The 27,940-nt window shown below is 42.6% G+C and overlaps 2 protein-coding genes across 3 annotated transcripts in view; both read right to left on the bottom strand.

Moving 5' to 3' along the window:
- Window positions 1–27,940, bottom strand: part of LOC122890426 — a 543,550-nt gene that overhangs the window by 275,272 nt on the left and 240,338 nt on the right. The gene's annotated exons all lie outside the window — the stretch shown is intronic.
- On the bottom strand, window positions 5,402–27,847 carry LOC122890062 (glycine, alanine and asparagine-rich protein-like). 2 transcript variants are annotated; one of them, XM_044225755.1, is made up of 4 exons: window positions 26,704–27,847; window positions 25,832–25,956; window positions 15,051–15,108; window positions 5,402–6,288 (listed from the first exon to the last, which is right to left on the bottom strand). In XM_044225755.1, exon 1 carries the CDS (start codon window positions 27,639–27,641, stop codon window positions 27,045–27,047), a length of 597 nt encoding a protein of 198 aa, XP_044081690.1. In that variant the 5' UTR covers window positions 27,642–27,847; the 3' UTR covers window positions 5,402–6,288; window positions 15,051–15,108; window positions 25,832–25,956; window positions 26,704–27,044. The 2 variants fall into 2 exon arrangements, with proteins under 2 accessions (XP_044081690.1, XP_044081691.1); XM_044225756.1 differs by having other exon boundaries at window positions 26,863–27,847.

The raw sequence follows: 27,940 nt of genomic DNA, 5'->3' as shown, positions 1-27,940 counted from the left end.
GTGAAAACTATTAGGAATTCCTTCACGCAGGTGATAACCACTGCTAACATGAGGGATTACTTTCTTGTACTGTGAAAAATGTGTGTGTGTGTTTGTGTGTGTGTGCTTGTATGTACTTGCATGTGCACGCGTATGTACACACACGTGCATATGTGTGTATATATACACACACAGTGATTAAATTATACTCATGTATATACAGTTTTGTTCCTGTACCTGTGACTATATTAGATATATTTTTTCATCATTAAATCTAAAATAGGGTGCCTGGGTGGCTCAGTGGGTTAGGCCGCTGCCTTCTGCTCAGGTCGTGATCTCAGGGTCCTGGGATCGAGTCCCGCATCGGGCTCTCTGCTCATCAGGGAGCCTGCTTCCCTCTCTCTCTCTACCTGCCTCTCCATCTACTTGTGATTTCTCCCTGTCAAATAAACAAATAAAATCTTAAAAAAAAATCTTCTAAAATAAAATTTGAAAAAAAATATCTGGATACAATTTCATGGAATAAGGCTTCCTTTTTTTTAAGATTTAAGTTTATTTTAGAGGTTGAAGGGGGAGGGATATAGAGAGAGAATCTTCAAGTAGGCTCTACACCCAGCACGAGCCCCAGATGGGGCTGGGTCCCAGGACCCTGAGATCATTACCTGAGCCAAAATCTAATGTTGGAGTCTTTACCCACTCAGTCACCCAGGGACAAGCCCCCCCACCTTTAAGGATTCTTCAAGAAGTATGTTATGGTGACTATAGGCACATACTCCAGAATCTGCCAGGTTCAAATCCAAACCTTCCCCCTTCTTAGACTGTGATGTGGTTGCCTGGGTGACTCAGTCAGTTGAGCATCTGATTTGGTTTCTGCTCAGGTTGTGGGATCTCCAGGTTGTGCGATCCAGCCGCTCATTGGGCTCCACGCTCCACGGGGTGTCTGCTTGGTATTCTCTCCCAAATAAATCAATAAATCTTAAAAAAATAAAAAGAAACATATATTGAAATTTCTCTTGATAGATTTGTTTTCTCCACCTTTTGACCACATGCACCCACTTCGCTCACCCTTCACCTCTCCCCTGCAACTGCCAATCTGTCCTCTGTTTTTTTTTTTTAAGTTTAGTTATTTAATATTCCACATGTAAGTGAGGTCCTACAGTATTTGTCTCGGTGACTCACGCATCTCACATAATGCTCCCAAGGTCCATCCATGTTGCTGCAAATGGCAGGATCACCTTCATTTTTATGACTGAACAATATTCCATTGTGTGTGTGTGTGTGTGTCCATCCATCCATCCACTTAGGTTGTAATGTCCATGTCTTAACTGTTGTAAACAATGATGCAGTGAACACGGGGTTGCGGGGGGTGGGGGGCAGCATCACTGTGACATAGGGAATTTCCTTCTCTTGGGTATATACCCAGAGGTGGGATTACTGAATCACATGGCATGTGTATGTCTTTATTTATTTATTTATTTAAATTTATAAATGAATTATTGGATTTTTTCAGAAAAACTAATTCTTTATACTGAATAAGCTCATACACGTTTGAAAACATACATGTTTTCATTTAGCTTGGATTTACTTCTTAGAAGTTTTCATGTTTCTGACCAGCCACTGTTTTTAAACCTCTTGGCGTTTTGTTTTTTCTGGGCTCCCCACGGATTACTCAGAAACTGGGTGGTGGCCCTTTTCCCTGGTAACCTCTTATTTTCAAGATTTTCAAGGCACAGGACCTTATTTATAGTAGTTTTGTTGGTTCTGGGACCATGTAAAAAATTGTCTAAATCCTTTTGCTGCTTATTGCCTTGAATCTCTCAAATCTTGATCTTCTAGCCTTAGAGCCAAGTGGCTTTTAATCTGGCCCATAGAGTGTACTTTTTGTACTTTTTCAGCTTTCTTGGAATCACTTCCTTTTCACATCCTTTGTTTTTCTTCTGCAAATGAATTTCTTCCAACTTTTCTGATGATGTCCTTATGTTAGTCTGTCCAACTGTAGTTAATGTCTCAAGAGTCTAATCTGGAAGTTTTTTTTTATTGTATAAACAGCTCACCTTCTTCAAGAGTGCTTTATCTCCAACCTGTTCCTCCCCTTTGTGCTTCTTCCTGGGTGCTGATCAGTCAGCTCCTCCCCAACAGGCTTCACTAGGCTGCTGGACCAACAGGTGGTGCTCTGCCTTCTCCTCCCTGTACCTCCCCAACCCTGCCCAGGCAAGGCCCAACCAGGCACAAGGCCTCCCCACAGGTGGCACTGTGCCCCCTCCACCTCCCCCAGGTGGTGTTCCCCTTGTCTTCTCCCCCTACCTCCTCCCTCCCCTCCCTGTGGTTCTCTGCCTTCCTCCCCCACCGCAGGCTTGCTGGCCCTCTTCACCATCATTGATGCAGGGGTGTGGGATGTACAAGGCTGGAGCTGCACCATGACCCATGCAGCATCAGATCACCTCCATTTGTTTGTCTTTGGAAAAATGTCTATTTCGTTCCTTTGCCCATTTTTTTCAAGTTAAATTTTTTTTCAATTTATTTATTTTCAGAAAAACATTATTCATTATTTTTTCACCACACCCAGTGCTCCATGCAAGCCTTTGCCCATTTTTAATTGAATTTTTCTTTTTGCTATTGAGTAGTGTAAGCTCTTTATATATTTAGGATATTAACCACTTCTTTTTAAAGACAAATGATTTGCAAATATTTTCTCCCATTCCATAGGTTGCCTTTTCATTTTGTTGATGGTTTTCTTTACCGTACAGAAGCTTTCTAGTTTAATGGAGTCTCACGTTTTTATTTTTGATTTTGTTTTGTTGCCTTTGCTCTTGGTATTGGATCAAAATAATCGTTGCTCAGACCAGATCCAGGAGTTTACCCACTCTGTTTTCTTTCTTTATTTCTTTCTTTCTTTTTTAACCCCCTCTGTTTTCTGTTGAAGAGTTTTGTGGACTTATGTCTTACATTCAAGTAAGATCTAAACAAAAGGTCTTACTTGACCTGACATTAAATCATTTGAGTTGGTTTTTGTGCACAGTGTCAGACAGTGGTCCAGTTTCAGTATTTTGTATGTGACTGTCAGGTTGTCACAAACCATTTGTTGAAGAGACTCACCTTTCCACATTCTATGTTCTTGGCTCCTTTGTCATAAATTAATCAACCATATATGCATGCTTTTATTTCTGGGCTCTCTATTCTGTTTCACTCATCCATTTATTTTTAGGCCAATACCATACCCTTTTGATTACTATAGCTTTGTAATATAGCTGGAAATCAGGACATGTCATGACTCCAGCTTTGTTATCTTTTCTCAAGATTGTTCTGTTTGGGGGTGCCTGGGTAGCTTAGTGGGTTAAGCTTCTGCCTTCAGCTCAGGCCATGATCTCAGGGTCCTGGGATCAAGGCCTGCATTGGGCTCTCTGCTCAGTGGGGAGCCTGCTTCTCCTTCTCTCTCTGCCTGCCTCTCTGTGGACTTGTGATCTCTCTCTGTGTCAAATAAATAAATAAAATCTTAAAAAAATATTATTTTGTTTGTTCAGGGTCTGTTGTGGTTCTGTATGAACTTTAAGGTTGCTTTCTTGACTTCTGTAAAATATGCCATTGGAATGTTGATAAGGATTCATTGCCATGACTCTGTATATTGCTTTTGGTAGTATTGACATTTAAACAATAATATTTCTTCCAGTCCATGAGCATAGAGTATTTTTCATTTATTTATGTCTTTTTTAGTTTTTAAAATTTTCTGAAAATTTTTAAAAATTTAAATTGTATTAAAATTTAATTTAATTTAATTTATTAAATAAAATTTAATTTTTTTAAAAAAGTTAAGAATTTTCAATATTAGGGCACCTGGGTGGCTCAGTCAGTTAAGCATCCAGCTCTTGATCTCAGTCCAGTTCTTGATCTCAGGGTTGTGGGCTCAAGCCCTGCACTGGGCTCCATGCTCAGCATGAAGCCTACTTTAAAAAAAAAAAGGAATTTTTCACTAGTAACGGTTTTATGTAGTTCTCCATATCTTGTCTGAATATCAGGTAAGTACCAGGAGAGGGATCCATAAATTAAAATAAATTAGGATAATACTGGAAGAACTGGACCAGTAATAGCTCTGTTTGAAACCTTCCTCTTTCTTTTTAAGTTCCTACTGTCTGGTGGTAAAATACCTGCAAAATAGATAAGCCTGCTGAAAGTTAGTTAAGGCACTATTGTCCTTTTCTTCCTTTTGTGTTCTGGGCTGATTTTGATAGGATCACAAAAGATGTGATGAAGCTGAAAACAAGACCAGATGATGAAGAACTGAAAGAATTCTATGGGCTCTACAAACAAGCTATAGTTGGAGACATTAATATTGGTACTGTATATGTGTGTGTGTGTGTGTATGTGTGTATATATGTATAATATGTGTATATATATCATATTTTGAAAAAATAATAAATTTCATCTGAGCAATGTTTATAGAAGCAGTGAGTAAAAAGTAAACTTGAAAATATATATATTCTTCTTTTGGCAGAGTATCCAGGAATGTTAGATTTAAAAGGCAAGGCTAAATGGAAAGCGTGGAACGTCAAAAAGGCTGTTGATTCTTAAGTAAGTGAAGTAAGCTTTCTTAATTTCCCAATACATCAGTCTGTAAGGTAATCTGTTTTGTGTCTTTCTAGGGCAGTCGAAGGAAGATGCCATGAGTGCCTATATATCTAAAGCAAAAGAGCTATTAGAATAATATGGAATTTAAAATTCAACTATGAGAAGGTTTTTCTTTTGAGGTCTTCATAATGCTATCATGTCCGATATCTAGGGAAGAAATGCACTGTTAACTCTACATGTCACGAATATGTTTGATATTAACATTAATTGTAACCCTTAATTAGAGATATGCTGAAACTACTTAATGAGGTTTTACTTGCTAAAACCAGATTATTTTAAAAGTTCTTTTTTAAAAAAAAGTATTGCTTTGGTTTTATGTCACACAAACATTAAAAATATCTTTTGGCATATCTGTTTTCCTACACTGAGTTATTATTATTGGTATGTGATCAAAACAGTTTACTAAGAACCAATAACAAGTTTCTTCCTTTGTTGTACGTGTAGCTCTGGGATTCTCACTGAATTGGGGACTTGGAAATCATAAACATACCTGGTTTCATTCCATACTCTGTAATTCTTTACTAGGTGACCAGAAACAAATTACTTAAGCTTGCTAAACCTCATCTATAGAGTAGAGGGAAAAATCAGTCTCACAGGGTTGTAAGAATTGAATGATTCTTGAGGTAACGAGGATGGATAATTGAGGCAACTTTAATGATCCTACCTTCAATTTAAAGCATACATTATATAAAACCTAACAACAAATAAACTAAAATTTTTAAAAAATAAACTTATGAGTCCATGACTATTCAAAGAAAGAAAAAAGCCATCCACCCATTATTTTTCTTTAAATTTTTACATTTAAGACAGAAAAATCAAATGTAGTATCTAATGACAATAAAACATTCAACTACTGTGCCTCTTACATTCAGTTTTATCAGAGTGAAAATGCAGAGTCTGGAATATCATAGTGGCCTAGTCCTCAGTATTTCTTGCTGCACACAGGTTCTCTGAAAGAACATAGTCTTGTTTTAGCATGTCTAAAATCTGTTTGAGATCGCATAGGGTAAATATCCTAAAAAACAGTGTACTTCTACTCCCTGGGTAAGGGTTGGGGTTTGGTATGCTATGACCAATGAGGAATAGACTGATTTCATGTGACTTAAAAAAATTATCTAGATTGACTAGATGTATTTCCAGGGAGTTATTCTGTGTGAAAAAAGCCAGTCCCAAAACGTTGTGCAGGGTAATTTATGTAACTTTCTTGAAATGGCAAAGTTACAGACATAGAGAACAGAATAGTGATTACCACAGAGGACAGAATAGGGAGGTAGGAGTGACTTGAGAGAGTAGCAGGAGGGATCCTGTGTGGATGAGATGTTCTGTCGCTTGACTGTGTCACTGGGAACATCTGGCTGTAACATTACACTGGGGTTTTGCACAAATTACCATTGGGGGAAACTGGGTAGTTCTGTATTATTTCTCACAACAAAATGTGAATCTACAGTTATCTCCAAATAAAAAGTTTCATGAAAAACAAATCTAGCTTGATTCCTATTCTGGAAAATTTTAGAAAATAAAGATGGTTCTCATATTTATGAAGTCTTACCTGAAGATTATCCGGAGTGTGCCATGATGAAGTCAACATCCAAATGCAAGAAAAGGGAGACATCAGCAATGACAGGGCTGCTCCTTCCAATGGAGGGCTTGGAAACTCTCAGAACTCTTCCCACATGGACCTCACCTCTACCAGGTAGAGAGGCAGGTGAGGAGGCCCAGCCCAAAAGCCTGGCATTGGCTACATCATGTGATTCCCATTGTGGACCATATTAACTAAAAACTTTTCAATTGAATAATCAAAATCAAATTATTTTTGTGCCAATCCTTCCATAAGGGAGCGCTGGAAATGGTGTCACACCAAAGGGTAAGCCATAGCAGGTACTAAACATGTATCATAATTTACTTCAGCCTATTTATAGCCCAAGTCGATTGCATGAATCCTAACCCCTTCTGCAATGAATTCTTCTTATGACTTGCCCTTTGTTAGAAAGGAATGATAAATTCTGCAGAACATCTCCCTTACGCATTTTGCTTAATCTTATTTATTAAGATTATATGAATATGATTCTAAAATCTTAACACAAACATGAATCCGTATTATGTGACCATAAACAAATGGATGCTTTAAAATTTAACAATATATATTGCTGTGTTAAGTACTTTAAGCCTTGAGGAAGAGACGTCAGTGACACCAAGTAGTGGAATTTACTGTGAAGATCCACGAGACATAGGAAATCCGTGTATCTGAATGAACAGCCAGGATGAGTCTGGAACTCACCAGAGACTGCAGGAGCCAGGCAGCTCCAAGGGGGAGTGCCCCTTCATTCCTATCCACTAGTGACTGTGAATCCCATTTGTAGTGTTTCGCCTTATATGGCAAATATGTTTTGCCTTATATGGACTCGGCAAATTTTCCCAATTTCTGCTTTTTTCCCTTTGAGCTCCTGTTTTTCCCATTTGTTCTGCTTTCTCCTTATGTCAGCCCTAAACTGTCACAGAGCAAGACTGAGACATCCTGTTGGGCATGGCCTTTGTGCCTGGCCTTCCTTATGCCAGGGACCAGACACCAGGACCTGTCCTCGGTAGGACTCCCAGTGGCCCTAGTCAGTCACTGCTAGGGCAGCAGCTGTGCCCACAAAGCCAGCAGGCACTCAGTGCAGGAGGAGCCGCTAAGGAGGGGGCCCGGGTTTATGAGCTTTCTGCGGACTTGCCTACTCAGGAGAGGCATCAGTGATCACTCAGGACTATCTTCTTTTAATAAAGCAGTAGGTTACATTTTCTCATTAAATGGGATGTGCCCCCCACCAAAATGGATGTCCCTACATTTCACAAGATTGGACCAAGCTTTTACCATCGTGTGCTGATGGAACAATTTGTTTTCTAGCATTTTCCCCTCTCATTTCACTGTTGAAATAATTGAAGGGGGAAAATGGATAATTTACCTCCCACAGATAAGACTCAAATGAGATTCTGAAAGGAAAATAAAGGACCCTGCCAGAAGTATTCTTTATCCCTTTGTCTACTGTCTCCGGATCCATTAGCTCTCTGTGAAGAAATACATTTATGTGTCACACATCAGCCTGGTAGTAGAGAATGTGTAACTTCCCAACCTCTGAAAAAAAACCCAATGAACTACTGAAAAATTAAGAGTATCATATAAACCCTTTGGACTCTCTTCAAACTAAAAGGAAAAAAATCTCTAAAAATAGGCATGTGTCAATAGTTCTAGACCCTTGGTTACATAAGTCTTGACAAGGGTCTCATTGGAAGTTTCCATAAGTTAAAAGTGATTTCCTGGGAGTGTGTGAACATCAAAACTTCCACAAGTTACCTCTTTCCAGGCTAAAAATAAAATTACATTTTACAACAAATGATGCTTACCACCACCACCAAAAGATATATTTCCAGATACTGTTTCTCTAAAGCTGATACCCATGCGTAGAGTTACTGCAGAGGTCTCATGTTCCGTGTGTTCTGTATTTTTAATTTCTCTAAGACCCATCAGGACACAGTGGTATTAGCTGCAGTCTCTCACTTCCCACATGACTGACCTCTCTGCACTTAGGCTAAGTAAAACCTGGGCCAAATTTCTACTTGTTGCAGTAATGGCTAGTTGATATTAGCTGGAAATCATCAAACAAATTTCTCCAAATACCCCAAACTATCAAAACAATTTCACCTTTGCTACATGTTTAGATCCAACAAAACATGTTGATTGCAAGAAGAAACATCCTCACGTGAGGTATCAAAACAATAAATCGAAAAGAGCTGCTGAGTAACTTTCTGTATGCAGCACCTCGGAGCCTCTCCAGTATAAGTTCCCTTAAATGAAATGTGGTGTGTCCTCCCCTTTTGCTATTTCTAGTAAATCAGACTTCTTTTTCTTTTTCTTTCTTCCTTTCTTTTTTTTTTTCTTTTTTGCCGGTGGTACCTGCACCTGTCAGTACCAATGGCATCTGACTTCTAGAACAATGCAGGGGGGCAGCACAATGGTGCCTGGGCACCCAGTTCCACTCAGGGTGAGGCTAGTATCAGCTAGTACCTTGAGCTGTCGTTCCCCAGAAATGTCGACCTATTTCACAGCTCTCCATGATTAGCAGACAGTTGTTGGGTGCAGAACAAAAGCAGGCTCACACAAGCAGGGCCCTGAGTTGGTTCCACCTGTTCCCAGTGGTCACAACAACAGCAGTAAGCATGTCCTGAGCTGGGTGCTGGCTGTTGGGTTCACCACTAGGGACATGAAGATAAGTAAACAATCTTTTCTGCAGCTTAGGCACTGGCTGGGATGTGACTAGAGAGAGGCACCAAATGCTGCCAGGGTCAGGATCCGGGAGCATGACAAGGGGAGGGACACCAAGCAAGGTCTCCCTGGGGAAATGGAGTGGGCTCTGCGATCCAAATGAATAGGGACAAGGTTGGCAAAGGGAGAGAGGCAACAGGAAGAGGGGATAGAATAAACACAGGCACGGCTGCCATTCTGAGAGCAAAGAAGGAATTGGGACAAATTCAAGTGGAGGAGATAGGCAGGGGCCACATCTAGGCCTCCTAAGGGATTTTGGCCATCCTAAGAGGGACAGGAGGCCACCAAAAGGATTGAAGGTGAGATGTGTATTACCAGAGTCGACTTATTCCTTTGGGTAGTGTAGGGAATGGATTGGAGGAGGACAGAGTGTCCAAGAGGGAGTTGCTGCTTCTGCCTGGGATGGAGGAACTCTGCTCCATCCCCATCAACAAGGGGGGAAAAATCCCGACAAACTACAAAATCCTAACTTTCCTTGAACTTAGCTGACTTTGCGAGGCAAACTAGAAACCAAATACCCAGGAGGGGCAGGCCCCTAAAGGGAGAGGTGGGGCATGTACCCCAGCTCATGTAGGCAGAGGACAGGAAACAGGGGCATGTGCCATACATTCCAGAAGAAATCAACTAAAATGTTAACAAAATGCTGGAGATCCAGTGAGGGCCAGTGTGTCAGGTGGGGTGCACATCAACTTGCAGCCTCCAGTAGTTCACAAGAAAGACTGGGAGCAAGCCAGTGGGCCAGAGGCAGCCTTGTCTGGTCTGCGGAGCAGGCTGACAGTGGGAGATCGTCTGTGACCTTGAGATGGGTGCTGACCCCACTGCCCAGGCCCTTCCCTCCCACAGACAAAAGCCTCAGCTTACTGGAGAAGAGACACCCAACCCTTTCTCACTGGTCAACAGGCAGAGACACATGGCTGCAGAGGGTTGAAGCATTAACCTTCTGCCCTTGAGGAAGGAGCAGAGAGAGGGCTTGGATCCACATGGATACCACAACTACTTCTGGGAAGGCACAGCGAACTTCCCCCCCAAGACCAACCACAGATACGAGAAGGGGCAGGTGTGCTGAGAAAGGCCCTCCCACAAGGCCCTGGCATGAAGGGCTGCTTAAGATCAAAGCTCACATCCCTCGGGGACATCCAAGAACTCCACACATTATCACGGGGGCTAACAGGGCCATCAGTGACAAGCAACAGCCTGCCGGTGGGACCTGTTCCATGAAGAACTAGAAAGACCAGAAAATTGAGAAAACACTTTAGGAGCCTGACTCCATGTTGGGTGCACAGTAACACTGGGACCTGTTAGCTGTGTTGCCCTGCAGAGCCCGGGGTGACAGGCCTGTCCACTCCAGATGGACTCAGCTCCCCACAGGGCCCCGCAGAAGGGATGCACGCAACCTAGGCATAAAACTATTTATTTCCATCTCTGTTTTATGCACGATACCCAGCTTTCAAATGAAAAAATTATCAAACCCACTGGAAAGCAGGAAATAACTCCATGGTCTAGAGCAAAGCAATAAACAGCATCAGACTCAGATGAGAGCCAAAGGGTCAGATGGAACTTCTAGACGTAGGCGCACTAACAATGAGGAAACAAACCCCTTAACATCAGTAGAAACAGCTGTGGGCATGTTCCGAGAACCTGGAGGTGCTCAATAGAAATGAACCAAACTGAAACACGAAGGAAAAAAAAAAGGAATTAAAAAAAAAATAGGACAGGACATTCAAGAGCCAGGGAACACTGTCACTTCGCCTGATGTATGTAATGAGGGTCCCAGGAGAGGTGGGAACAGCGCCACGGACGCGGGCAGCTTGAGTGAGGGGTAGGGGCTGTGATCATGGTCTTTCCAGCTGTGACGGATTTCCACGTGGGCACCAGGCTCAGGCCTTGCTGGTCAGTGGTGGGGAGGGGCTTTATCAGCCCCACTGTATGGGCTTTGGAAAAAGCCAAGGGGCTGCTGGGGAAAAAGAGGGAGTGGAGGGAGGAGCGGAGTCTGGGAGCGGGGTCTGGAGAGTGTTAGTGATCTGCAGAGAGGGAGCTGACGGTGTGCACAGCTATTGTGATTTGAGTCACTGGAGGGTGAGAACGCTTAGGAAGGTTGTACTCTGGGGGTGGAATACCCCCAGAGAGTGACTTATCTTCTGTTTTTGGCTTTGGGGAGGTTTCTTTTTGCGAGCTGTGGAGAAGTGAGTAAGCCCCTCTGCAATAGTGCCTCGGCACCCACACTCTGGGGTCAGCAGCCTGCGGCTCTTGAACAGCCCTCCCCGCGAGCGTGAGCACGTGCCCTGGACATCACAGGTGAGGTAAGTTCCGTACCACTCCCCCATCATCCTCGTGTCTCCTCTGCCTCCCAGATGGAGGCTTCCCTTTGTGTCCCCTTAGTGGAGACCCCTGTGAACCTTACCAAAACCCACTTTTTCGCTGTTTGAATTGAGCAATCACGCCTTAGCCTGGGACTGCCAATGTGTACCCACCCCCACTCGCTCTAACAGAGGCCTGTGCTGTAGGTCCTGCCCCTGGGCCTGCACCTGGCCTTGACCCCCCGCGTGGCACCCCCAGGCGTGCTGTGGACCTCATCCAGGACCCTCAAGCAGTAAACTCTGCTTCAGGTTCTCTGGTGGTCTGTTGTTGAACCCTGTCTCACCACCCCACAGCTGGGACACTACTTGAGAAATGTTAATTTAACAAAACTCCCAAGAGCTATTGGTAGTGAATTGTGTGTGTCTTTTACAGATTTTATTTATTTGACAGAGCGAGATCACAAGTAGGCAGAGAGGCAGGCAAAGAGAGAGAGGGAAGTGGGCTCCCTGCAGAGCAGAGAGCCCAATGTGGGGTTCGATCCCAGGACCCTGAGATCATGACCTAAACCAAAGGAAGAGGCTTAACCCACTGAGCCACCCAGGTGCCCCTGTGTTTGGTTTTATAACTTGCTTGTGGTTTTGTGCCAAACTGTCAACTAAGCGTGGCCTCATTTAATCCTCCCCACAACACCTGGGGTTCATCAGCTCCCTTCCCTGACAGGTGAGACCCAGCTCTGAGTCTCACAGCTCCAAAGGCCCTAGGCTGAGGGTTTCCATCCTGCTGAGTGAAGGATCGATATTTGGGCAAGGCTTAAGTATCAAAGCCCAATATTGCTTTGAATGTGCACAGCGATTTGGATTATTTTTCCATTTTTAGGGGGTGGTGTCAGACTGCGATTTCTTTGATTCTGACTCTGTGCTAGGTGACCCCCCATACACACCCCTTGTCCGCATGGGGATCACACTTGGGAGGAGGCAGTGGGCAGGAATGCAGAGAGATGGGTCCACCCAGGGAGCCCCCAGAGGCGGGTAGTGGTCTTTTTGGCCCACGGGAATTGGGCGGTGAACGGAGGGGTGTGAGGATGGGCTTGTCTCTATTCTCAAGATGCAGCAAGTCTGGGCCACCTCTCATAGCTACTTTCTTAAATTTCTAGTCCCCAGCACTGGTCATGGTGACCCCTCACTCAGTTCCAAGCTTTGTAGAGAAAATAAAATAGCATCTGTCAAGGATCTGCCTTCTAGAAACTTCACGGAGGGAACCAAAGCCAGGTGAGAGAGGAGAAAATCATGGCAGTATACAATGGAGACAGTGGGCCAGATGATCGCCCCTTGGTCACTGCCCCAGGGGAAGTTAGGACAAGAGAGCCATTTTCAGGTTTGGATTATTGGGGAAGGCTTTGTAGGATGTTTGGACTCTGTCCTCTTGGAAGGATCAGGCGTCCGTATACACATCTCCCAAGGCAAAGGCCTGAACATGGGCATTGGAACTAAATGAGCTCTAGAACAAAATTCACCAGAAGGCAAACCACTTCTGTCCCCTGGTTTACCCCCATGCTTCTTGAGTAGGGACCTGGTCCTGCTGACCCCTCTAAGGGACCTGAGAATGCTCTCACATTAATTTACTCAACAAATGTTTGTTAAGTGACGAAACATGTATGTTGAACCATATGTATATTTCACTGGCTTCCAATGACTCCTGGGCACAGAAATTGTACCTGTAAAAGCTTGAATAGAAAATATTTTTAGGGGCGCCTGGGTGGCTCAGAGGGTTAAAGCCTCTGCCTTCGGCTCAGGCCATGATCCCAGGGTCCTGGGATCGAGCCCTGCATCGGGCTCTCTGCTCAGCAGGGAGCCTTCTTCCTCCTCCCTCTCTCTCTGTCTGCCTCTCTGCCTACTTGTGATCTCTGTCGGTCAAATAAAATAAATGAAATCTTTAAAAAATATATTTTTATTTAAAAATATTTTATAGATATAAATATCTGTGCTCAGGCTCCATTGCAAACCAATAAAAATATCGCAGGTGGCCTCAAAGGAGATGAAATCAAACTCTTAGAATATCATCTTCCTGGATCAACAGCCTTGAGAACTGCCAATCCACAGTTTTCTAAGGATAATTATATATTAAAGAAACCCACTGTCTCTCATGTAATCACCAACAGTGGGTACATCTGCCATCAGATTGGGAATATATTCTTGCAAAAGTTGTTGGTGGCAAAACCCTTGGGAGAGCCTCCAAAATCCACAAGGAAATGACCCATCTGGTTTTATATATATATATATTTTTAGATTTTATTTATTTACTTGACAGAGGATAAGCAGGGGAAGTGGAAGGAAGAGGGAGAGGAAGAATCAGGCTTTCTCACTGAGCAGGGAGCCCGACATTGGGCTCGATCTCAGGGTCCTGGGATCATGACCTAAGCTGAAGGCAGATGCTTAACAACTGACTGAGTCACCCAGGAGTCCCTATGTATCTGTTTTTATGTCAATACCATACTGTTTTGATTACTAAAAATACTTTCTAGGGATGTAAGGTAAAGCACGGTGACTATAGGTAAGAATATTTTATGTATATTTGACAGTCGCTAAGAGAGTAGATCATAAAAATTGTTGCAGAAAAAATTATAGCCAATATAATTTATGGATGCTGACTAAATGTGTAATCATTTTGCACACATACATAAACCATTATGTTGTTCACCTTAAACTCACACAATGTTACATGTCAATTACATCTCAGTAAAACTAGAAAAAATCAGAATAATTTAATACACAGATTGGCAAAAAAATCCAGAAAAATTTGATAATATTGTCAAGGATATAGACCACTAAGAATTTTCATATACTGCTTGGCAGTGTAAATCCCTACAATTCCTTTGGAGAACAATTTGTCAATATTTTATATTGTTGATCATGTGCATACCCTACCATCCAGAAATACCACTCCTAGACGTAGACTTTCTTACACACCTGTGTAAGAAGACATAGATAAGACTGCTCATAGAAGCATTATTAATAAAAGCAAAACAATGAAAATGACCTTAATGCCTATAAAAAGAATGGACACATAAATTGTATTACAGTCACACAATGGAATACTATATAGCAGTTAAAAATCAATGAAGTAGGGGTGCCTGGGTGGCTCAGTGGGTTAAAACCTCTGCCTTCTGCTCAGGTCATGATCCCAGGGTCCTGGGATCGAGTCCCACATCGGGCTCTCTGCTCAATGGGGAGCCTGCTTCCACCTCTCTCTCTCTGCCTCTCTGCCTACTTGTGATCTCTGTCTGTCAAATAAATAAAATCTTAAGAAAAAATAATAACAGGGCTTTCTTCCAATAAGTGGATTTTGATGTTTTGGTATCAGACTCATGGCTGGTGTGAGTAGAAAGAAATGGTATTGGAACATGTGAGGGAACAGAGAGGTGTAGCTTTGGGAAGTCCGCATTCCCCGGGGAGGAAAGGCATCTTGGAAAGGGGAAGTACCTCTTGGAAGTCTGTTGGCAAAAATAAAGAAGGAAGGGCCTGAAGATACACAACATGGTAACAGCAAAGAAGCAGAAGAATACAGAATCCTTCACTATTCAAACAAGGTGCCATTTAACTGCCCAGAAGAGGGCACTCTTGAACCAAGAAACAGAGTAAGCAAGTTGGACCCAATAGGACAATCTGTTATTGCTGGTCAGGGAGAAGCCAACAGTAATAAACATAACAAACAGAATACAGAAAGTATAAATCAAACTTTTCAGCTAATGAAAATGGTATTTAAACTCACAAAGCAGAAAATGACTTAATACAACAGTTCAACGTGAGTTAAGTTTAATCCAACAAGTTATGGAAAACCAAGACCACTGTACCTCACAAATGTCAAATTCTGGATAGGAACAGACAGTTGCAAACAGAGCTGGCAGAATCCTGGAAAGAAATGGAATCAAAAAACAAAAGTTATTTCAAAAACCACTAAAAGAAAGTTGTCTCTGAGATAATAAATTAAAAGTATTCAGATGGATAGAAAGGACAGGAATTTGCACAAGACCTAACAAAAGGAAAACAAAGAAGGAAAGGATCCCCAAAGAAAAGAATCATTGTAGAAGGCAGAGAATGCTCCAACACAGGGATAAATGGAGACAATTAAGTAAGCTAAACACTCAAAAAGAACTACTTGAAATTATTAACTATGCAAATTTAACTGAAATGAAATATAAATCTATCAAAAGAACCTATGATTATCACCCATACTATCAGAATTTGAAGATTTAAAAAAATTTAAAACCCTCTGGACCTGAAGACAGACTAACAAGTCATTTGATTGGGAAAGTAAATGAGGATGGTATTAGACTTCTTGATAGCAAAATGCAAAGCAAGAAAACAGTAAAGCAAAATTTTCAAGGAACTTTGGGAACGTAGATAGAACAATAATTTATCTCCTGTATCAAAGCAGTGCTACAGAGGCAAAAACTGACAAAATACTGTAATCACAAACCTTACCCAAGGAATCTCTTAATCAGGACCCAACAAATGATAATCCATTGTTCAAACCACTGCCTCCTATTTTTGTAAATAACGTTTTATTGGAACACAGCCATCCTCCGCTTGTATGGTTTATGTCTGACAGCTTGTGTGCAATGGCAGCAAAGTTGAGTGTTACAACAAGGACGTATGGTCCACAAAACTGCTAATATTACTTGTCCTTCACAGAAGGTTTGCAGTTCCTGTACTAGAAGCTGAACTTCATCCAATCAAGAGATGATTGGGGAAAATTTGGAAAAAGGACCAGTGGGGAGCTTAGAATATTTTTAATCTTGGTTCTAAGACTACCAAAAAGCAGAGAGGGGAGGAGGGTGGAAGTTCAACATCTAAATGAAGGTTCTGATAAAGTAGGAATAATGCAACTTGTTTTTAAATATTTCATTTATTTATTTGAGAGAGAGAGAGAAAGTGAGAGAGAGCATGAGAGGGAGAAGCCAACTAATTCCCCATGTTGCTGGGAGCCCGATGAGGGACTCGATCCTGGGACTCCAGGATCATGACCTGAGCCGAAGGCAGCCACCCAACCACCTGAGCCACCCAGGCTCTCTACAACTTGTTTTTAAATGGGAGAAGGAAGACAAGGAAAAATAGAGTAAGTTCACTGGTTTTATACAGGTAAGAGGTGTGTGTCTAAGGATATTAAATCTGACAAAGTAAAAGAGTAGAAGCCTAATTAAGGAATAAGAAGGACAAGGAAATTATATAAAGTATGAAGGTAACTGCAAAATTATAAATATTGTTACAAAGCAAAATTACAAATATTCTTAAATAAAAAATATATACAAAATTTAAAGAGATAAAATAATTCTGCATAGTGAAAAACGTGACAGAATAATATGACAGAGCAAAGATCAAACATATTTTCTTTTTTTAAAAAGATTTTATTTATTAATTTGACAGAGATTTCAAGTAGGCAGAGAGGCAGGTAGAGAGAGAGGGGGAAGCAGGCTCCCTGCTGAGCAGGAGAGCCCGATGTGGGGCTTGATCCCAGGACCCTGGGATCATGACCTGAGCTGAAGGCAGAGGCTTTAACCCACTGAGCCACCCAGGCGCCCCAACATATTTTCTTAACAATAAATGTAGATGAAATTAATTTATCCATTCAAAGAAAAATATCTTTAGATTGCCATGCAAAGCAAAGCTAAACGCTATACAAGAGACAATGGCAAAAGTCAGAAGGAGGAAATAGAAATATGCTATTGTAATGTTCGTAAACATTACCTAAAATTGAACAGCATATTAAAAGGACCATAGAATATGCTCAAGGGGGATTTATCCCTGGGGTGCAGTGATGATCCAATATATGGAAATCAGTCAGGGTGATACACCACACTAACAGAATGAAGGATAAATCAAGTGATCATCTCAATAGATGCGTAAAAAGCATTTGATAACTTTCATGATAAAGACTCTGAACACATTAGGTATAGAAGGGAGCACACCTCAACATAATAAAGACCATATATGGGGTGCCTGGGTTTTGGGGTGTCTGCCTTCTGCTCAGGTCATGATCCCAGAATTCAGGGATCCAGCCCCACATCTGGCTTCCTGCTCACGGGGAATCCGCTTCTCCCTCTGCCCCTCACTCCACTCTCATTCTCTCTCTCTTTCAAGTAAATAAATAAAATCTTAAAAAAAAAGTAAAGGTCATACATGACAAGCCCAGAGCTAACATTGTATATAACAGTGAAAAGTTGAAAGCTTTTGCTCTAAGGTCAGGAACAAGACAAGACTGCCCACTCTTGCTACTCCATTCAGTGTAGTTCTAGAGTCCTAGCCAGAGCTGCTAGGTAGAGAAAAGATAGAAAAGACATGGAAATTGGAGAGGGGGAAGTGAAAGTGTCTGTGTTTTCAGTTGATGTGGTCCTATATACAGAAAATCCTAAAGACCCCACCAAAAAACTGTTGAAATTGATAAATGAACTCAGAATTGCTACAGAACACAAAATTAACATGTAAAAATCACTTGTGTTTCTATACGCTAGCAACATACTATCAAAAGAGAAACTCTTAAAAAAATCCCATTTACAATAGAATAAAAAACAATAAAGTACTTAGGAATAAATTTAGCCAAGAATAATATTTGAAGATATATTGTGAAAAGTTAAAAATGCATATTGTAAATTCTAAAGCATCCACTCAAAGAGTAAAACAAGAACATACGGCTGGGCCACTGGGTGGCTCAGATGGTTAAGCGGCCAACTCTTGATCCTGTTCAGGTGATGATCTCAGGGTTGTGGGATTGAGCCCCGATTGGACTCTGTGCTGGGTTCGGAGCCTCCTTAAGATTCTCTCCCTTGTTCCCCCCCCCCCCCGCTCCCTTTCTAAAAATAAAACAAAAAACTCACCTATGGCTAATAAGACAATAGTGGAGATAACACGGAATATTTTTTAACATAGTCTATTAGTTCACAAAGGAGAAAGCAGGCAAAATGGAACAAATCACAGATGGGACAAACTGAAACAATTCCAAGATGGTAGACTGAATGTAAGGGCATCAACCATTACATTAAAAATAAGTGTGGCGGGCACCTGGGTGGCTCAGTGGATTAAAGCCTCTGCCTTCGGCTCATGTCATGATCCCAGGGTGCTGGGATCGAACCCCACATTGGGCTCTCTGATCAGCAGGGAGCCCACGTCCCCCTCTCTCTCTGCCTGCCTCACTGCCTCCTTGTGATCTCTGTCTTTCAAATAAATAAATAAAATCTTTAAAAAAAGTGGGTGATTAAAATGTCATCTCCTAGAAAGTCCTTCTAGCTCTACTGAAAAATAAAAAAAACGAAGGTAACAGAATTTCTTACTTTAGAAATATAAAAATCATTTATTGAAGAGCCATCTTGAATGCCTATTATTATCAGTGAGGAAATTCCTTACATGTTTCCAGTTTCCTATACATGCATGACATTTGGTCTTATAAATCACTTGGTGATGAAGAGTAACATACTTTCCAGTGAATTATGAATCTTTTGGCCCCATTTGGCAAAATAAAGGGAGCTATCTCCTGCTCAGGGAAAGCAGATCAGTCTAAATTGTACCAGGGTTTTGGTATAAGTAGTTCACAACTTTTTTAGTACTAAGGAGAAAATTCAGATATATTTAACATTACATAAATCAATGAACCCATCTGAACTGAATTAAGTACGTTATAATGGAGATCTTTATTAATTATATGGAAAATATGTTCAAGTATAAAGTGAATGGCAATTTTTCCAAAAAGAAAGGCCAAATAATGTTTTTGGTTTTTTTAAAGATTTTATTTGTTTATTTGACAGAGAGAGATCACAAGTAGGCAGAGAGGCAGGCAGAGAGAGGAGGAGGAAGCAGGCTCCCCGCTGAGCAGAGAGCCCGACGCGGGACTCGATCCCAGGACCCCGAGACCATGACCTGAGCCGAAGGCAGCAGCCTAACCCACTGAGCCACCCAGGCGCCCAAATAATGTTTTCATGCACTTGATTTTGACAATTTGAATATAAAAAAATCTTGGGGGGGGTGCCTGGGTGGCTCAGTGGGTTAAAGCCCCTGTCTTCGGCTCAAGTCATGATCCCAGGTTCCTGGGATCGAGCCCCACATCAGGCTCTCCGCTCAGCGGGGAGCCTGCTTCCTCCTCTCTCTGCCTGCCTCTCTGCCTTCTTGTGATCTCTGTCTGTCAAATAAATAAAATTTAAAAAAATTAAAAAAAAATATTGGGGATGAAGATGAAATAATCTATAACATTTAGTAAGTATAGTACATAGGCACATGTAAAGTGATATCAATGTTAATTTAGAAATCCCCCTTTTCACAATTCAGGGAATATTTTTATCTCAACAGTTTATAGGGCCACCTGGGTGGCTCCGTTATTTGAGTGCCCAACTCTTGATTTCATTTCGGGTCATGACCTCAGGGTCCTGGGATTGAGCCCCATGTTGCACTCTGTGCTCAGTGCAGAGTCTGCTTGTCCCTCCCTCTCTGCTACTCCCTCCAACTCGTGCATACATTCTCTCTCTTTCTCCCAAATAAATAAAATCTTTAAAAAATCGTTTACAGGCAGCTTCTATCTACTAGAGCCAGTATTCACATCACCTGCAAGTTTTTTAGAGCACTGTTTTCACTCCTTCTAAGTGTTAAATACAGCTTTTAATTTGCATATAATGTTGTCATTGAAAAGTTCCCCCAACATCCAAGCATCTGTTGTACAATTGCAGACAATACTGATGCCATCTTTGGCCCTCCAACATGTTCATGTTTGCTCTTAGGACTGTGTTCCAGGCCCCATGGAGATTGATACAGACGTTAGAAATGCCCACTAAGGCTAGGATTAGAGGAGACTTCTTTTGGCCATGAATTTGTTAGAGGTAGCATAGTCTCTTCTCCTTGATGCACAGGTGATGACCAAGATCCAATTAAAGGTTAGCTGTCAATTAGGGGCATGCAAGCCCTTGGAGGTGCGTGTGAACACTCTGATCTCATGATCCACATGTCTCCTCATTCTCTAAAAATCTCTGGACTAACGTCTAGGTTTTGCAAAGAATACTTGTGCAACTGCCATGGATTGTTGCCCATCCGATGCCCTGAATACAGTTCTGTATAAACTGTGTGGTGGGGCCTCTTTTGGATTTTGGTCTCAAAGTGCCTTCTCAGTTTGGAACTTATTTTCTGGTCCCTTCTCTACTTTTAATATCCATCCACTGAGTATGAGAATCATTTCTTTTTAAAAAATTCAACCTATATGTTTGGATTCATATTCTCCACAATCTAAACCCTTCCTATGAGGTTTTCAAATTGACCATGAAGTTGTTTACAAAAATATATAGTCTTTGTCAATGTGAGGTCATCAACCCTAGAGTAATGATTATTTGATGCTTTTTTGCTTTTGTTTTCGGATTAGTTTTGTCAACAGACCTCTATAAACAACCGAACTATCACTGATTGAGAGCCTTTTAAGGTAACATTATTCTCTAAAGAGGACTTTATTTTTCATATAAAATCATTGAGAGGACACTCATAATATGAGACTTCATACAGATGTAAGCCCAAATTAAAATCTTTTCTGGGGGAAAGAACATTTTTGAAAAAAAGCTCCTTGCCTTATATTTGGGAAATTATGTTAATAATTGCTTATTTAAAAAATTAAAAACAAAGGACAACTTTTAATTTGTCTTTTGAAAAAATATTTGTACTGAAGAAATGTTCCCACAAAGAAACCCCATTCATTGACAGTGGATCAGCCTTACGTGAGAGTTTCATGAGGATCTACCATTTTTTTGGTAGAAAAACACTACTGTCATCTTTTTTTAAGATTTTATTTATTCATTTGAGAGAGAGAGCACAAGCAGGGAGACAGGCAGAGGCAAAGGGAGAAGCAGACTCCCCGCCGAGCAGAGAGCCTGATGCCGGGCTCAGACCCAGGACTTTGGGACCATGACCTGAGCTGAAGGCAGATGCTTAACCCACTGAGCCACCCAGGTGCCCCACTGCCATCATCTTTTAAGGCGAGCAGGAAAATTAGTAGAGTAAATGAGTGGCTTTTCTGAACATTTTTTGGCCATTAAAAAGTTAGAAAAATTACTTGAATTCAACATTTCTTTAAAGAAATTCCATATTTTTAAAGTCAAGAAGCCCTGCTTCCATCCATTTAAATTATCTACATTCTTACTAACAGTAATGTGTTAGGACAAGAGTGGGTGTAGACTTTGCAGTGCCTAAAGCCTATGTAATTTATGGTGTTGGGGAGTTCTTTAAGAAAAAGAAAACAAATTCATGAGTATAGAATTAGGTGCAGAACTTTTGATAATTAGTTTCAAGGTAAAAACCATCTTCCCTTGAGCTGGGGATGGGGATGGAAGGTGCCTCGCATGTATATAGAGTGATGTCAGTCTTAGTGGATCCTCAGAACGCATGCCCTCTGCCAGGCTTGGAGCCTCATGCAGGGCTTGATCCCAAGACCCTGAAATCATGACCTGAGCTGAAGGCAAATGCCCAATGACTGAGCCACCCAGCTGCCCCTAAATATCACATTATGAGCAAACTTTGCATACCTGAGATAAATCCTCTTTGGCCATAGCATTTTAGGTGTTGCTGAATTCAATTTACTAGCATTAGTATTGAAGATTTTTGTGTCTACAGTTCTAAGAAATATTGGTCTATAATTTCATTTTCTTGTGTCATCTTTACCTGGTTTTGGGATCTGGCTAATACTGACTCTCACAGAATGAATGCGAACTGTTCTCATCACTTCTACTTTTTGAATGATTTTTGAATCTTCCTTAAATGTTTTCACAGAATTCACCAGTGTGCCATATGGTCCCAGATTTTTCTTTATGGAAAGTTTTTGGATTACCTGTTTGATTATTTTACTTATTTAAGTTCTATTCAGATTGTCTACTTTGGGGTTAAGATTAAGGAATTTGAGTCTTTCTAGCAACCTGCCAAATTCCTTTAGTTTTCTAATTTATTAGCATGCAATTGTTCCTCGTATTGCAATTTAATTCTTTTTATTTCTCTAAGGCTAATTGGAATGCCTCTCTTTCATTCCAGATATTTTCATAATTTGGTATTTTTATCTTATTTTTGGTAAGAATAGCCAAAAATTTGTCAATTGCTCATCTCTTTAAAGAATTAGCTTTTGGGGCACCTGGGTGGCTCAGTGGGTTAAAGCCTCTGCCATTGGCTCAGGTCATGATCTCAGGGTCCTGGGATCAAGCCCCTCATCAGGCTCCCTGCTCAGCAGGGAGCCTGCTTCCCTTCGTCTCTTGCTGCCTGCCTCCTTCCTACTTTTGATCTGTCTCTGTCAAACAAATAATAAAATAAAATCTTTTTTTAAAAAAAGAATTAGCTTTTGTATATATTGATTTTCTCTGTTGTGTCTTATTTCATTTATATCTGATCTCCTCTTTCAAAATTTCTTTCCTTTTGCTTGCCTTTTAACTCATTCTTCCTTTATCAAGTTTTTATTTTTATTTCTTTATTTGAGAGACTGAAAGAGTGAGTGAGAAGGGAAGAGCAGAGAGACAAAAGCAGTCCTCGCTGAGCACAGAGCCCAACATGGGGCTCGAGCCCACAACCCTGAGATCATGACCTGAGCCAGAAACAAGAATTGGTCAACTAACCAACTGAGCCACCTATAAGCCCCTAATTTGTTTTTCATTTTGTCATTTCTTACGATGATAGGTTATTAAAATAACACTTTCTTCCTTTTAAATATATGTTTATAAGCCTAAGTTTCCCTCAAAAAAAAAAAAACAACAACAACAACAACTGTATCCCATAAGACTTTGTATTCTATATTTTCACTTTCAAGAGATGAGCAATTGACAGATTTTTGGCTTTCAATCATCTCAAGGTATTTTCTAAGTTCTACTGTGATTTCTTTTTTGACTCATGTCTCATTTAGGTGTGTGTTATTTATTTTCCGCATATTTGTGAATTTTCTGTTTCCTTTTGTGAATGACCTTTATTTTACTGCATGGAGTTAGAGACCATACATTGAGTGACTTTAGTTTGAATATACATTTATAGGTCTTTAGGTTTTTCAGACTGGATAATCTCAATTGATCTCTATTTATATTCCCTGATTATTTCAACTTTTACTACCATTGAGCTCATCTGGAGAATATTTCATTTCAGTTATAATGCAACTTTCATTTCATTCTGTTCTAATTTTATATTTAGTATATTCTTGATTTGGTGGGGCACCATTCTTGTACTTCCTGTGTATTATTTTTTGTAAGATTTTGTTGATTTATTTGACAGACAGAGATTACAAGTAGGCAGAGAGGCAGGCAGAAAGAGAGAGAGGAGGAAGCAGGTTCCCTGCTGAGCAGAGAGCCCAGTGCTGGGCTAGATCCCAGGACCCTGGGATCATGACCTGAGCCAAAGGCAGAGGCTTTAACCCACTAAGCCACCCAGGCACCCTGGTGTATTCTTTAAACATGGTTTTTCTTCAGTTTTTTAACATATGGAAACATAAGAATGACAGTTTGTGTCCACGTCTATATCCATTCAACCTCTATCTGGAATTCTTTGGAAATGGCTTTAATTCATTTTATTTTGTTTTTTTTTTCCCTAGTGTATAGATAGCTATACTTCCCTTTTGCTGGAGCATTGTGCAATTTCTTGAGAAAATTAAGGTTTAAACTATATAATGTGGTAACTATAGAAAGTAGATCCTACCCCTGGGTTTTGAAAGGTAGACTAAACATCAAGGCCAGATCTCCTGAGACTACATTTCACTCTGTTTTCCCCCTACATACACATATTTGCACACTTCATATGACTGTATTTTAATTATTAACCTGGGTAGTGGAAAGCATATGTCTATTTACTTTATTGCTGTTTAATTTTGATGTTATTTTCTAATTATACAATGATTCTCTTTTAGCTACTACTCCATGGAGTGTGCATCAAGAGTGCAACAAAATTCTATTGGCTTTCTTACCACAAATGTTGTTTTTCATTTCACAAATGAAATGTGAAATTTTCACAAATGTAGGCTTTCATTTGACTTGAGTTCCCCAATACACTCAAATCAAGAAAGATTATTAAATATAAAGAAAAATGGGGATTCAAAATGGGGATTGTGTCATGCTTTCTGCCTACGCATAATAGACATGTTATGTAAAACAGATATCGAGAGAAAAGATTTAGCTTGGTTTTTAATTGTTGCACCTAAACACTGTCAGACTGTAGACAAATCAATCATTATGCTCTTATTTGTAAACTGAGAATAACACCAGCTCTACTTAATACTTTAATATTTATGCATTTTTACATCAAATGTTACATATTTCTACATAAAATTATAAAATGCATTTTATTGAGATAAAATGTGTATATTTTCTCCTGTACCATCTAGTTACTGTATACTATATAGGGTTATGAATTACTTTCCCAAGGTTACACACTCTTAAATTGAATATTTGAAACTCAACCTTTTCTTTTGTTTTTTTCCATATGAAACTATGCAAACTTATTACACAGATGTCCTTAGCTCTATTCAGAATGCCTCAAACTGGAAAGCTACAAGTATATACATACATAAACACATATGTGTGTGTGTATATATATATATATATATATAATATATACATATATATACATGTATACACAATGGAATACTGTTCCTTTTTTTAAATTTATTTCTTATTTATTTTCAGCATAACAATATTCATTATTTTTGCAAAACACCAGTACTCCATGCAATCCCTGCACTCTCTAAAACCCACCACCTGGTTCCCCCTACCTACCTCCCCACGCCCTTCAAACCCCTTAGATTGTTTTTCCAAGTCCCTAGGCTCTCATGGTTCACATCCCCTTCCAATTTCCCCCAACTCCCTTCTCCTGTCTATCCTCCCATGTCCTGCATGCTATTTGTTATGCTCCACAAATACGTGAAACCATGTGATAATTGACTCTCTCTGCTTGACTTATTTCACTCAGCATAATCTCTTCCAGTCCCTTCCATGATGCCTTAGTCCTTTCTGATGGAGGCATAATACTCCATAGTGTATATGGACCACATCTTCCTTATCCATTTGTCCGTTGAAGGGCATCTTGGTTCTTTCCACAGTTTGGCGACCGTGGCCATTGCTGCTATAAACACTGGGGTACAGATGGCCCTTCTTTTCACTACATCTGTACCTTTGGGGTAAATACCCAGGAGCCCAATGGCTGGGTCATAGGGAAGTTTTATTTTTAATTTCTTGAGGAATCTCCACACTGTTCTCCAAAGAGGTTGCACCAACTTGCATTCCCACCAACAGTGGAAGAGGGTTCCCCTTTCTCCAATCCCCTCCAACACATGTTGTTTCCTGTCTTGCTAATTCTGGCCATTCTAACTGGTATAAGATGATATCTCAATGTGGTTTTAATTTGAATCTCCCTGAGGGCTAGTGATGATGAACATTTTTTCATGTGTCTGATGGCCATTTATATGTCTCCATCGGAGATGTGTCTGCTTTGCACCCAACACGAAATACGCACAACCAAAACCACACATCAACCACTGGGAAATGCAAAAAAGCCATCCTCAACAAGTTGGAAAGAGGACCTCAAGGAGAGCCCTCCACCCTCTCTCACACCTTAAGCAACAAAAGTCCTCCCACCAAAGCTAGCCCATATCTTTAAGTACCTGGTGGAGGTGCCTTCCCTCACATCACAGATGCTGCCTATGAAGGCTTCAGTGCAGCTTCTGAAGATACAGATGCTCTAACCCCAAAAGCCTTTCACTGCAGAAGGTTCCCTGGTCTTTCTGGCCTTCAGAGGAGGGAGGAGTGGGGGAAAGGGGAGGGAAGAGACAGGGATCCTGTTAAAAAGGAGGAGAAACAGCAAAACACAGGCACTGGGGAGCCCTCGCAATTTCCCAGGCATCCAGTGCTGCAAACTTGGCTGGGAGACCGACCACCCCCTCACCCACCCTTTCCAGGGACCAAAATAGGGACCGGGGAGTGCACGGGGCGCCCCCATGCGCACCCCACAAACTCTGGGCCTAGACCATGCTGCCTCCCACAGGCAGTGGAGATGGCAGCGGCCTGAGAGAGGCCAAGGCGGTCATGGGGAGCGGCCTACTTTTGGACCATAGTGTGGGGCTGGGGAGGGTGCCGGCAGGGGAGACGCTGGCCGGATCTGGATGGAGCATGTAGAGGCAGCCAGAGGCCTGTGGCGGGAAATGGGCCAGCTCCTTCCCTCTCCCCTCCCAGCCTGGCTCCCTCCCTTTCTCCCTACCTGGGTAAATCTCCCTTTGCCTGGGAGGAATAGTAATGGCGGTGGCAGTGGCGGAGGGCCGCTGAGGAGGAGCTGCCAGGGCTGCTGCACTCAGAGCCGCCAGCCTCCAGCGGGAGCGACGGCGCCCCCTGCTGCCGCAGCCTCCCCCAGCCCCAGGATCTCCATTTTAGCAGCGCGGGCCTCCCTCCGCCCTGGGTAGCCACGGAAACTTGTCGTTGCCAGCCCCCTCTAGCCCCCAGCCCTCCCTCCCCTTCCACCCTCTCAGCTAAGAGCAGGTACCTGGTCGGGCTCTCCTTATCGCACAAGGACAAGGGGGGGCTCTACCCCCGCACGATCCCTTCCCAAAGGCGAAAGTGGCGCCACTGGAAGGAAAATGGCGTCCAAGAAGTCCTCACAAACCCGCCCCCCTCTCTTCTGGGCGACAGTCCTCAGCCCTACCTCTGCCCTTCCTCATTCCCGGCCCTCGGGCTCCCGCTGCTGCCGCTTGCGCAGCCCCCGCTTCCGCTCCGTCGCCACCATCTGCTTTGCTGCCATCTTCGCCAGAGCCGCCCCTTGAGTTGCCAACACTGCTTTTGCAGCCAACGCAGTCTGTGCAGACGCCGCTGTTTGCTCCACCTCTGCTACCGACGCAGACGCCGCCCCCGCCGCTGGAGTCCTGAACGCCCAAGGGGTTGCCGCTTGTGCAGTACAGCGGTCTGTGCCAATGCCGCTTGCACCGCCGCCCCTTCCGCAGCCAACACTGCCTGCGCCACCGCCGATGCCGCTTGTTCCGTCGAAGCCACCTCCATCTGCACAGCCGCCTGCGACGCTGAAGCCGGTGTCTGCACCGTCGCTGCTACCGACGCCGCTGAAGCCGCCGCTGTCTGCACCGCCCCCGTTGTCTGTGCCGAGGCCGCTCGCACCGTTGACGCAGTCCTCGGCGCCGTCGTGGTTCCGCCGCTGACGTCCTCTGCGCCGTCACTGACGCCGCTTGTGCTGCCGCTGAAGCCTCTGCCACTGCTATCCCCGCCGTCGCCGCCGCTTATGCCGCTGCCGCCACCGCTTGAGCCCCAGACGCCTTCCGAGCCAAAGCCGCTTGTGCAGCTGAAGGCATCTGTCCCAACGCCGCTTGGCGCCCTCAACGCCGCTATCTGCGGCCACTGCTTACGCCGCAGGGCCGCTTGCGCCTCTGACGCAGCCGCTTCCGCCCCCGCAGCTGTCTGCCCCGACAGCGCCATCAGCCTCCGTAGTGGCGATGGCGAAGCCGGGGCATCTGCGGGCGGCTTAAGCGGCGTCTGAGGCGGTGCAGAGGGTGTTGGCCGGAGAAGAGGCGGCAGCGCAGGTGGCGGCGTTGCCAGACAAGCGGTGACCGTTGGCGACGCAAGCGGCCTGGGCTGCACAAGCGGCGTCGGGATTCAAGTGGCGGCGGCGGCGGTGGCGGTGCAGACGGTAGCGGCGGCGGCAGAGTCGGCGGCGGTGCAGACAGCGGCGTCGGCGGCGCAGGCGGTGTAGGTGCAGATGGCGGTGGCTTTGGTGG

This window comes from Neovison vison, chromosome 11, assembly GCF_020171115.1.
Source record: "Neovison vison isolate M4711 chromosome 11, ASM_NN_V1, whole genome shotgun sequence".
Lineage (NCBI taxonomy): Eukaryota > Metazoa > Chordata > Mammalia > Carnivora > Mustelidae > Neogale > Neogale vison.
This window is presented reverse-complemented; position numbering and strand designations above follow the sequence as displayed.